The following is a 12,543-nucleotide window of genomic DNA, read 5'->3' as shown; positions in this document are numbered from 1 at the left end:
AGCATACAAGATTGGACTTAAACGGTTTAAAAGGTATGTCGTACACCCAGATTTAGAAATGAGAACATTTTGCTTGACTGATCCGTAATTGTTTAGTGACTTGGCGAATAATTTCCAAAATAGAATAAACGGCCTTGTGCATTTCCGTGGCCGTTAGCTACCTCTAGCTAGATAGCAAAAATGTAATTTACAAATCTGACCCATGGAGAGTTCCTCAGTCTCAGTTCTTTTATTTTCTGTGAATGTGCAGTATTGTGCAAAAGTCTTAGGGCCTCTGCATGCTCTTGCGACAAGGCTTTCGCAGATAGCTTTTCGCAGACAGTTGTAATTTATCGTTGAGCAGGGAGTAATAGGCGTGCGCGATGTTATTCACCGCCACAACGCAAGGGGGCGCGAAGTCGCGAAATCGCTAGGAATAGTTGGTGGGTGTGGTTAGTGGAGTGTTTATCCTCCGGTTACTTATAATGACTAGAACTGGAGTCGTATAGATGTACGTACTTCCTCGATCAACCGCTCTTCGTGCTGCTCCATCTTCGCTCGTGTTTTTAAAAATGGCGGTCGTGAAAACAAACCAAACCGGGAAAGCAGGGAAGCGGAAGTGCATGTACAGCGGATGTAGAGTGGACCAATCAGAGCCCTCTTGTCTGCGACGCTGTCTGCGAGGCTTCTGCGGTGGTCACAATTTTTGGGAGGTGCGCGCAGAGCGTCTGCGAAGGTGGGGGGGGGCTATGCAGACGCCATCTGCGACGCTATCTGCGATGACTGGGTTGTCAGCATAAATTGGCCTTCAGACACCCTATTTTTTTTTTCATACAAACTTTGTTATAGATTTCTGTTTTATGATTTCTCCATTATCGAGTGGGTACAAAAACACTGAGTTCCAAACGTTCGTTTTCCAGCCCAAAATTAAATGTTACAGAAAAAAAAAATGTTTGTAAGATATCAGAGTAGTGTATTACAAAAAAAGAGAGCACTTTTCAGATTAACAAAGAAAACGTAATGAAGCCCTACTGGGTTTTGGTGCAAAATGAAGACGCGAGTGTGACAAAGTGTCCAGAAGAACTGTGGCTGGTTCTGCAAGATGCTCAGTAAAACCTACACCTCATTTCCTTATAAACCTGCACTCATTGTACCTCAGACTGCAATTTATTATGCCCCCGCTCCGAAGGACTCTGTCTGTCCGTCTGAAACACGCTTTTTCTCAGCAACCACAAATCATAGCCACTTCAGCTTGGGGTTCTATACCGTTTATACCGTTTTCAGGTCTTTCACACTTCGACTTCCTGTTCACCGACTGAATGTATTTACAAAACATATAGGGCGGATTTTGACACAATTTCACGAAGCAAAATGCTGTTTCAAAGTGACAGTTTACCAGGATGCTATTTGAAATCCCTGGGGAGAGACACTACTCTTTACTTACTCGTTTCAGAGTTAATTATTTGTTGACGTCAGCATTCAGAATAAGTGTCCTGTTCCTTCGGTTGCTTGCATTCTGATATAAGTGAGAGTGGGGGGGATACGTAAGTGAGCAGTAGCTCACAATTGATCTTGTTTTTTCAAACAAAGGGTCATCGCACACCAAATACTGATATTATTTCGTTTATTATGGCTAAGTGTTTACTGCTTAAAGTGTTTTTGTTTTTTTTGGCTACTACCCTCACCAGAGGTTAAAAAGACGCAGAAAACACTGGTGACCTGATTACCATATGGTCATGATGGGGTGGACTCGTGCCATGACCACCGTGAAATGCACATCCCATAGTGTTTTATTCCTCTTATACCACAGCAGTTTATCACTAAAATAATTTTCTGAATTAAATATTGACTTGGTTCATTTTTAGCTGCATCCGCGAATCAAGTTCCTGTTTTGGCTCGTGTTTTAGAAGCTCCGTAAACTGATTTGATTTAATGCTCTCGATCCAGAATTAGCTCGTGTGTTATCAGTTGCAGTCCTTGCCCTCCAGATAGAGGAACTGCTTCCTGCCTGGAGGAACAAGTGTCCTCCTGTGAAGGCAGGGAAATAATTGTGACCGTCATAATGGATGACTTGACACTTCAAACTTTACATGTTAAGCTGCAGTTCTTTGAATGCGGTTCTTTTTACTCTAATACCTTATCTCTCGCACTCTCTCTTACTCACTCAAACACACTTTCTTTAGTTCTCATTTCTCTCTCAGGCTGACTCCTGTCTACTGAGAATTGGGCTGGTTTAGTTAAAATGAAGAGAAATGTGCATTATGCTGAAATTTTTTCCCCCCCGCCCTCAAATGTGCATAGAAACATAAGTTGTTGGGTTTTTTTCCCCTCACAGTCTTTTTCTCCCCTCTCTCTCTCTCTCTCTCTCTCTCTCTCTCTCTCTCTCTCTCTCTCTCCCCAACAGGAGATGATTATTGACAAAGTGAACGGACAGCCAATCCCACGCTATCTCATCTACGACATCATCAAAATAGCCGTATGTATCTCTCAAAGGGCACACTTCTTCTTCAACCGGTGGTGCTAAAGAAGGCAGCTGGACTTACCTTCTTTAGCTCCTACGGTTTATGATGACCTGGATGACTGAGAACCTTCACAGACACATGGCACACTTCTTCCCTTCTTGGGAGGAATACTAAAGCTCTATTTGTTCAGATTAGAGGTCTGTTTACTAAGCTGACAGAATCGGTTGTAAAAACATTGCCGTCCCTCGTGTTTTCTGTCACTGATGTGTCCGAGTGATTAAGTAGCCAAATGTTTCTGATTTTTAGACTGAACTGAGCACGTCCTCTAGCTTTATCTTGACTGCACTGGCATCAATAGACAGGTTTCCATTGTAGTTTTGCACAAAATGGAAGCGATATAAAAATGTGAAGAAAACACAATTGCAAATGGTCTGCGTTTCGATTAAATAAAGTTATGTGATTAAGGTTAAGGTTGGGTTTTCTCCTCTTGCATTAGCTCTTACAGAGCACTCTTTCTGCAGAAAAGTAGTATTTCCTTTTGCTCTTTGTGTCGTTGTGACCTTAAATACAAAAACATGACGTATGAACAGGTGAATGCGCATTCCCTTTGTCAGGGAGTGCGAAGTATTCTGTCGGAGACGGATGTAAGTGCAGAAGTTTATTAATCCAAGTGAAGGCAGGCAAAATCATAAAACGGTGAAACAGGCAATAGGTCGAGCAAGGCACAAACAGGCTACCATAGACTCGGCAGACTTAAAGACGAGAAACAGGAAATCAGGGATCAGGAAACCAAACAAGGAAATAAGGTTTGGTAATGTGTCAGCAGCGCAACTCAATACTTCGCAAAGTGTGTTTCCAGTTTTTATATAGGCACGCTGATTGCGCCTTAATCCTGTGCAGGTGCAGGTCGTTTGCGGTGCGCGTGAGGGAGTCTATCTGATGCACGCTCTAAGGCGTGCGGGTGTGACACTCTTGCACGAAATTAATACAAAAATTAATGCAGATATTTGTGTCAAATTATTATGGCATGTTGCAAAAAATGAAGAGAAAATCCGAGTCTCCAATTTACGAGTCCTAATGCAGTTAATGCACGAGTCCTTAAAATTAGGGCACGAGTCCTGGACTCGAGTACTACAAGCCTGTTTACTAAGTTGAAAGTCTTGAAATCTTCTGTTGAGTTTATTTTCCTGTACGGCTCAGAGTCCTGGTCCCTTACGACCTCCCTGCTCAAAACATCTCCTGGAGATCTCGTACAACCAACAGACAGTGATACGGCAAGCTCTCGCGCATCACCAGCGTCATCCGGAGTCGTAGACTGTTACTGGCGGACCATATTGTGAGACATGACGAACCTGGAAGAGAAGTTCTGCTATGGCAGTCTGAAAATGACCATCATCGTGGTCGTCCTACTCCAACACTGAAATCCATCATTGAGGAAGACACCAGTCTGATAGGCAGTGACCTGGTTAATGTGATGCGAGACAGAGATGTATGGAGGAAGCTCATTGTGTCATCAACTGGAGCTGGGTGACCTGGCAGGCAGGCAGACATTTACCCTCTCCTCTCCTCTCCTATCCTCTCTTATCCTGTCCTCTTGAAACACCATAAGCCCTGATGGGACACATGATCTCCAAGTTGTCTGTACATCCTCATAAGCTCCCCAGATGAGAACAGTTGGGTATTACTCTTTTCCCTCAACTTCCTCACTTCAAGTTTCCATAGTGCAGGCAATGAGTGAGACATTTCAAGAAACCAAACGTTTCAGAGCCATTGCTTAAGAATCCAAAACTCTTCATATTTTCACATACACTGATGATGAACACACTTTTTGATAATAGGGCATAGTTATTTTTCAAGCCATCCTGGTCTCTCTGCTTTCTTGCCATTTTTGAAAAGCAGAACTAATGGATGGCTTTGAAAACTCGGGGGCATAGTTGAATATCAGGACTATAAATCGTCTCTTTGTGGCATGTACAATGTTTATTGAAGCCGTTCGTTTTTCATCCAAGGTTAGCATGAATTGCATGCCGTGCCAGTCAGTTGACGTTCTCTTTGGGGAAAACGAGTGAATAAATGTTGTGCACCAATGGAGTATTAAACGCAGCCTTGAATGCTGATTGGCGGTACTGTTCTCTACCATGAATGCCTTTTCAATCCTGTCGCCATGCATACAGAATGAATACTGTGTTCCGTCTAAGAAGCTACTAATTCCTTTCCCTCCATATAAACATTGCATTATTTTAATCCATAAACCTTGGCATTGAATAAAGTCGTGAGATTGCTGATCTTTCAAATGCTATGGTAACATGGCCATGCTGGGTAGTGTTTGTTAGGAGCTTTCACTCTGGATTAGCCATGTTAGGAAGTTAGCATTCTATGCTTTCGCCTTCAGTCACACTGCAGATATCAAACAAAATCTCAAATTCTTGACACATGCCTCTCTTGTGTTTATATTTTGTGTTTTTTGACATCAAAAAGCAAAAACATAGTTTTGGTCAGAAGTTTACTTGGATATTCTTTGAACTGTTCTTTTTCTGTGGCAGAATGATTGTACAGCATATACAGTATCTTAAAAAAAAACACGAGAATTTGATGCACAAGTTTAAATTTTCTTTGGGTTTTCTGAAATCAATACAGGGTCAAAATTATGCATACGCTCACTTGGATTATTAATTCAGAGGTGCTGAAACTTCCAAAATATGTCTCATCTTGCCAAGGCCGAGGTCTCTTAACTTCCTGTTAGTGATCATGATTGACTACAGCTGGTAGCTTCTCTGTGCCTTCATAAAAAGGATTTGTTTACAGCATTCATTGGATTGACCAACACACAGTAAAATGGGAAAGTCCAAGGAGCTCGGTGCAGATCTGAGAAAGAGGCTTGCAGATGTACACAACTCTGGAATGTCTCTTGGAGCCATTTCTAAATAACTGCAAATTCCAAGATCAATTCAAACAATTGTATCCAAGTTATTGTGAGGTGTAGTCACTTTGCCAAGCCACTTTGCTTCAAGAAAACCCAAACTGTCACCCTCAGCTGAAAGGAAATTGGTTCGGATGGTCAGGAACAACCTGGGAACCACCATGGCACAGCCCTGCCATGTACTGGAAGCTGATGGATCACTGTCTACAGTTCAGATCACCATGGACTAAGAGGCTGCTATTAGAGGTCTGCGCGGGACAGAATTTTCAGTCCCGCTCCCGCAAAGAATTATGATTTTCAGTCCCACTCCCGCCCGCGCCTGCCATATTTTGTCCCGCTCCCGCCCGCAAATCCCGCATGATGCAGACGTTCGCGTTATTTCCCTCACACGAGTACACGAGTGAGAACGACTTCTAAATGTCTGATTTCAGGACTCTTGACTTTTTAACGGTAAATGTACCTCTTTTTAAAGCAGCACTTACTTCTGAAGCACTGTGAGCTTCACTAGAGGAGCTCTGCTCTTCTGCCATGATCGGAGATCTCGAACACGGAAGAGCGGAAAGGAATCGGAAACGTACGCGAGATTAATTAGACCACATCTGCAGATTTAGGCATCTTAAAATGTTTTTATTAATGCCAAATAAAATATCCAGCACAAATTATATATGATAGACGTAAATTAATAATTTATAAATTTTATTTTAACCTCCTAAGGCCCAAGCTGTTTTTTTACATGCATTTTTTATTTCTCTTTGCTATTTGGGCTTATTAGAACCTGATTAGAATAAAAACTAAGCATCATCTTTTGATAAGATGTACTTTTAGAGAAAAAGTATGTCCACATACGTGGATTCTTGTTCCGAATTTCTAAAAAGTGCTGTCCATGCATGTGACCGCTAAGCCCTAGGAGGTTAAACACGTTTTTAGTTAGCGGGACTGCAGCTTATCACCTCTCCCGCCCGCTCCCGCATTGTGCACTCCCCCTCCCGCCCGTGCCCGCAATGAGCTTTCAAAATTTGTCCCGCGCCGCACTGCTTTGCTTTGAGTGCAGGGCTCTAGCTGCTATCCAAGAAATAACCCCCTGCTCCAAAATTGACACCTTCAAGCTTAACTAAAGTTTGAAGCTGACCACATGGACAAAGAAAAAGCCTTCTGGAGGAAAGCTGTATGGTCAGATGAGACAAAGATTGAGTTGTTTGACCCCAATGACCACCATGTACAGGGGGACACTGTACCAGCTGGTGGTGGTGGTAGGATCATCATGCTCTGGGGCTGTTTTGCTGCCAGCGGAACTGGTTCATTGCACAAAATGGATGGAAGAACGAAGGAGGACTACCTCAGAATTCTTCAGCATAAACCGTCAGACACTTGAACACGACTTGGGAGTTACAACAGGACAATGAACCCAAACACACATCAGAGCTGGTTGTGGAGGATAAAGCAGGATAACATTAAGCTTAAAATAAGTCTTGACTTCAACCCTATTGAAAATATATGGACTGTGCTTATAAGTCAAGTCCATGCCAAGAAGAAAAAAAAAAACATTTAATTGAACTCTAATAATTCTACCATGAAGAGTTGTGAAATATCCAACCAGAATTCTGCCAGAAGCTTGTTCATGGTAAACAAAAAATGTTTGGTCAAGGTGAATCTTGTGAAGAGACATTTTACCCAAATATTAGGTGTGCTGTATGTATATTTTTGACCCTGTATGTATAATTTTGACCCTGTGTTGATTTCAGAAAACCCAAAGAAAATTAAAACTTGTGCACCAAATTCTAGTGTTTTTTTTAAAGATGTATGCTGTACATTGTGCCACAGAAAAAGAACGGTTCAAAGAAATTACTGAAAGCCCAAATATTCCCATGACATTCATATCCAAGATGACATTCATGCCACTGTATTTAAACTTCTGACCACAACTGTATCTTTAGAGAATTTAGAGTTAAGCTAGAGGTTACTGTAATCGCAGAAAAGAGGAGGAATGCATTGAATTGTCCTCTCATGCGATAATTATCCTGACTTCTCCGTTATAGCTTCTGATCTTGGCAGTTATCTTCTGCACACTATTTTATTCATTCCACCTGGAGAGAAGACAGGAAGATAATGATTTTGTTTCTTCCTAAAGAGTAATGATGCAAATTAAATTAGCAGTTCTGTTCATGACGCATCGTTTCTCAGGAGGCCGTTTACCTGCATAAATATTTACAAGATTTTCTTATCGTTGTTTGGCACTGAGAGGAACACTTCTTCTTCTGGGGCTAGAGTGTCTTGTCCTGTATGCCACCCATCTGTCTCTATCTGTCACTGTCTCTCTTTGTCTGTCCGTCTCGCAGACGGATTGAGCTGAAAATGTCAGCGTCTCTGCACGGCGCCCATACTGGTTGCTGTGCTTCCCACACATTGATTACAACCCCTTTATTATGGCCTTTTGTTGACATCAGGCTGGGGCCTAGAAAGTAGCCCCCTAGGTAAGAACACTGATATTTTTTTTTCCATGTATTTATAAGAATATCAGAGTGTTGCTTCCTCAGGGGGTGAACCCGCACGTCTGAGATCAGCCAAATCTTTATCCATACACAAGATACTCTTAAAACGGGCAGAGCATGAAATTGTAAGTGAGAAAAGATTGCAGTTTTGTTTGCCGACATGCATTTTTTTTTAGTTTATCAATTGAAAGTGATTTATTTCATATTTTATGGCAAAAAAAAGCCTGTGCTGTGGAGGTTCCAGTCATCAAATCGAATTCATCTATACACACAATACTATTAAAGCAAGGAGAACATGAAATTCTAGCAGCATAGTCTGGGGACTGCTTTTTTTTTTTTGAGGTATAATTTTGTTTTTGTGTGGCTCCATGGTTCCAACCTGTAGCAAAATCTCATTTTTGTTTGTTTCCAGTCTTGATTCTGTTCTCTCACAGGACAGAAACTATGCGAGGTCATTGCTGACTGGTGATGGGTTATTGATTATGTCCATTATTTCTGTTGGGCAGAGCAGAAATACTTCATGAGCCATACAGATTATGGTTAGTATTAGCTGGCTAGTCTGGGAAAACAACTCTTGGCAGCAAAGCAAGATTTAACAGGTGATTGTACAAGCAGCATAAGCTAAGCTCACAGATAATGTAGCTAGCTCGTGTTATTTAAGGTTGGGACTGATAGTTTCGTCAGAAGTGGCTCGTCCACAGAGGACACCCTCCCATATCCATATTAACTCTTGGCCAAGTCACAGAACACTCACATTAGGCGTATGCCCAATGACACTCGGATGTATGTAGCTCTTTCAGCTCATAATCAATTTATACTCTTACTGAAGCCTGTTTAATGGACTATAACCTAATGATGAGGAGGCGTAACTTTAAGATTAGCAGTGATATGGCTTGACGTATTGGCCCTTGTATTTTTAATCGGATTTCCAGTGGAAACCAGACCAAGTAAAACAAACATGAACAGCACAAAGTAGACTCTTATTAGCGGTTTTTGTAGTTACTGTTGTATCATGGCAGAGACACGGCCACCAGGATCCCATTTTGACCAAGGATCAAAACTATATGGCCAAAAGTATGTGGATATCACATTGATACCATCATACCCATATGTGCGTCTTCCCAAAACTGGTTCCATAAAGTTGGAGGCACACAATCAGCTAGCCTTTACCAGAGACAAAATGGATCGATTTTTAGTACCTAAAGCTACAGTGAGTGAGGAGACAGAGTCTGGGCCAAGCAAAAAAAACAGCTTCCAGGATGTTGCGATTTGCAACTTCAATGCAAATTCAACCAATCCCCGCAAATTCAGGGCGGTGTTGCAATTATATCCAATCACCGCAACTTTCCCGCAAATTTGACCAATCGTTGGCGTCGTCTTGAGGTGATGTCGACAAACTACCTTCTGCCTTACTTCCGTGTATACGTTCAAGAGAAGCAGCATGCGCGCAGTGTTGCCAGATTGGGCGGTTTAAAGTGCATTTTGGCGGGTTTTGAACATATTTTGGACTGGAAAACGTCAGCAGTATCTGGCAACATTGCATGATGTGCGAGTCAGTGTTTATATAGGCTTAAATTCTGTTACTGAAAGTGTGTTATGTTTACAGTGAAGGACTGTGTGCACTTTACATTATTTTTTTTTACTTAATACAAGAAATTAATGGATGCCAACATTTTTGTCAAAATGGTATTTTATTTTCCATTGTTTAGGCAGCTTCAGCATCATACTGTGAGATTCTGTTCAAATTGTTTTTTTCTTCTTCTATGAAGCCTGAGCCATTTATTTTATTAGTTTATAATTATCGTTTAATTTAGTCTTCAGGAGAGACTGCCTGCACACAGTACCAGTATTAAGTTTTTTTTTTTCTTACATGAAAGCTGAGGCATTTATATTATATTTTAAGGTAACTTCATGTTGTGCTGTGAGGTTCTATGCACTTTAACTTTTGAACCAACAGGTGCATTTGGATAAGTAAAGCCTATTTTTCTGCATTTTTGTAGTCCTGGTAATCTTTTATATTGGTAAAGTTGTTTATAGGACCATTTCTCAGTGTCTTTGTTTTTTTTAATTAATAGTTTTTCAGTAATAACTTAATGTTTAACATATCACTCAATTTTAATCACAAAAAGAGAAAATCGCAACAATTTATCGCAACTTTCACTTCCTCCTGCAATGTAATCGCAACAAAAACCTAAAAAACACCGCAACTTTCATAGCAATTTTTGGAAACCCCCACAACATCAGACATTTTAGCCCGCAACAATCACAAAAAAGGCCCGCGGAATCCTGGGGGGACTGAAAAAGGAAGGAAGTATGACCACGATTATTTAAAGTTTGGATTTTCATGGACTGGATCTGAAGATGCTCCACTGCTACAGTGTGTTGTCTGCCAAGAGGCGCTAGCTAACGATGCTATAAGATGTTTAAAATGTGTAAAACAAGATGTTTTAAAAAGCACATACGTTTTAAAATGTGAAAAAGAAAAAAATAATGTGTACAACAACCATTTTTTTAAAAATACAAATGGAACATTAAGTATAGCAACAACAAAAATTGTAAGGGGGGCGCTGTTGTTTATTTGCTTTCCGAGGGGGGGGCTGACTCTCCCACACTTTGAAAACCCCTGATCTAGAGCAACATTTCTCAAGCACTGGGCCGCGAAGCGCCATCTAGTGGGCCACAATTTTATTTAACTTTTTTCCAAGTCAAAAATAATTTTTACTCGTAGTAGGGTACAATTTCTGGGTTGCATCCGACGTCACGTCCGCCTCGTTAAGCTACGGTCACGCTACAGCTCGCGATGGGTTATCGATAAAAATGAGGCATTTTGATGCAGATGTACACATGAGCTAAAAGCTGTGGTCACACAGCAGGCGAATACTTGACTGTCATGCCTTTGTGTGCTAGAGTTTGGCGCAGCTCGAGCGGCCGCGCGTGCTCACGGAGCGCGTTGTGTGCGTGCTTGGGGCCCAGTTGTTATGGGAAACCCCTGATACTGATTTGAGCGCAATCAGTTTTCACAGAGGCTTTGCAGAGTATTATCATTATCATCACCGTCATGTTTGTTTCTAGTCATGTTTATAATGCTGTTTAAATACTCTGCTTTATGATTCTGCTTTCTGTTTTGCGTCCGTTTTTGTAACCATCATGCCTGCTAATAAACACACTTCCTGCATTTAGATTCATCTACCGCCGTCTATCTTGTAGTCTCCTGATCCCCAGATCTTTAACCCAGCTACATATAAAAAGTTGCACTGCTCTGCGCTCTTCCAGGTTTTCATCCGTGTCTCCATGTAGAATGATGTCTGCAGCACCAGGTAGTTTGAGATGTCGGGGAAACTTGTAGGAAAAATCCTTCTTTGTTAGCGTGTAAGGATCTAATCCCATTGAGTGGTTTCTATACCCACTTCTTTTGAGTGTACGTCTTGGTTTTAATAACTTGCTTGTTTGCTGTACACAAACATGGCAATAAGTTCTTGTGTTAATCAACCAGACTCCACTTTTGGATCATTCATCCCTTTTGACTGAGAATCCCCTGCATGTATGGTTTTATGTTTCCTTCTGGTACATCCATACAGTTTTAAAAGCAGTTTCTTTTTATTGTACTTATTTAATTCCTGGGCTCCCATCTGTAACAGGAAGTGATATTGCATCCCATTAATACACTTTACAATAGATTATTATGTTCTGATAGAATAGATAAGTCAAAATAATTGGGGATCTTTTTTAATGGGCCCTGACTCGTTACGAGTATGAATAGGTGGGTCTTAGAGTGGAAAAGGCTGAGAACCCCTGGTCTAGAGTGCCTTTTTTTTTTTTTTTTTGTATTTTATAGCATTTAAGATTTTCCTTAACTGGAACTAAGGAGTTGAGCCCAAACCTGTTCCAGCATGACAAGTCTCATGTGCACAAAGTGAGATCCATGAAGAGCTTCATGGTTTGCAAAGGTTGCTGTGGAAAAATTCCAAGTGGCGACACAGAGCCTTGACCTCAACCCCATTGAACACTTTTAGCCTGAACTGAAACACCAATTGCATGCCAGGTCTTTTCACCTGACCTTAGTAATGCTCTTGTGGCTGAATGAACACACATCCCCACGGCCACACTCCAGTATCTAGTGGAAAACCTTCCCAAGAGAGAGGAGGTTGTTATGGCAAAGGTTCCCTGTCGATTAGGAACACAGTGTTCTTCAAGCACATGTGGTCGTGATGGCCAAGTGTCCACATACTTTTGGCCAAATAGTGTATTTTCCCTTCTGCTTTGGTTCATAATGTTTGTCCTATTGACACCCTTTTCCACTAAGGCCCTGTCCACACGGCAACGGATTCAGGTTAACGCTATAACTTTTTTTTTTTTTTTTGGGGGGGGGGAGATGTGCCTGTGGGGAACGTCTGACTGGTTCTTTCTTTGTTTCTCTGTGAGAGACTGGTTTGATTAGAACCCTTTCAAGCAGCTAAGAAACCTTAATGATCCACAGAACCCCTGAGTAATCCATCTTTTCTAAATTTAGCAATTCCCTTTTATGTTCTGCTACCCGATCACGAATCTGGCCTCTTAGATTATTATGAGGATCAGCTACAGACCTTTCCTGCATGCTTCAGATTGTCCAGAACACAGATCACAGGCTGTTTATCAACACTAAATCCCAACACCATATTTCTTCTGTCTGCCCAAATCTTCAGCGTCTTCCCAT

The 12,543-nt window shown here is 41.4% G+C and overlaps 1 protein-coding gene across 1 annotated transcript in view; it reads left to right on the top strand.

The window, feature by feature from the left end:
- Positions 1-12,543, top strand: part of rngtt (RNA guanylyltransferase and 5'-phosphatase) — a 298,354-nt gene that overhangs the window by 105,582 nt on the left and 180,229 nt on the right. The window contains exon 10 of the mRNA XM_060914040.1: positions 2,384-2,455. Coding sequence (XP_060770023.1) covers positions 2,384-2,455 — 72 coding nt within the window. The remainder of the gene's footprint in view (positions 1-2,383; positions 2,456-12,543) is intronic.

The sequence above is a fragment of the Neoarius graeffei genome, chromosome 2 (genome assembly GCF_027579695.1).
Source record: "Neoarius graeffei isolate fNeoGra1 chromosome 2, fNeoGra1.pri, whole genome shotgun sequence".
NCBI lineage: Eukaryota > Metazoa > Chordata > Actinopteri > Siluriformes > Ariidae > Neoarius > Neoarius graeffei.
This window is presented reverse-complemented; position numbering and strand designations above follow the sequence as displayed.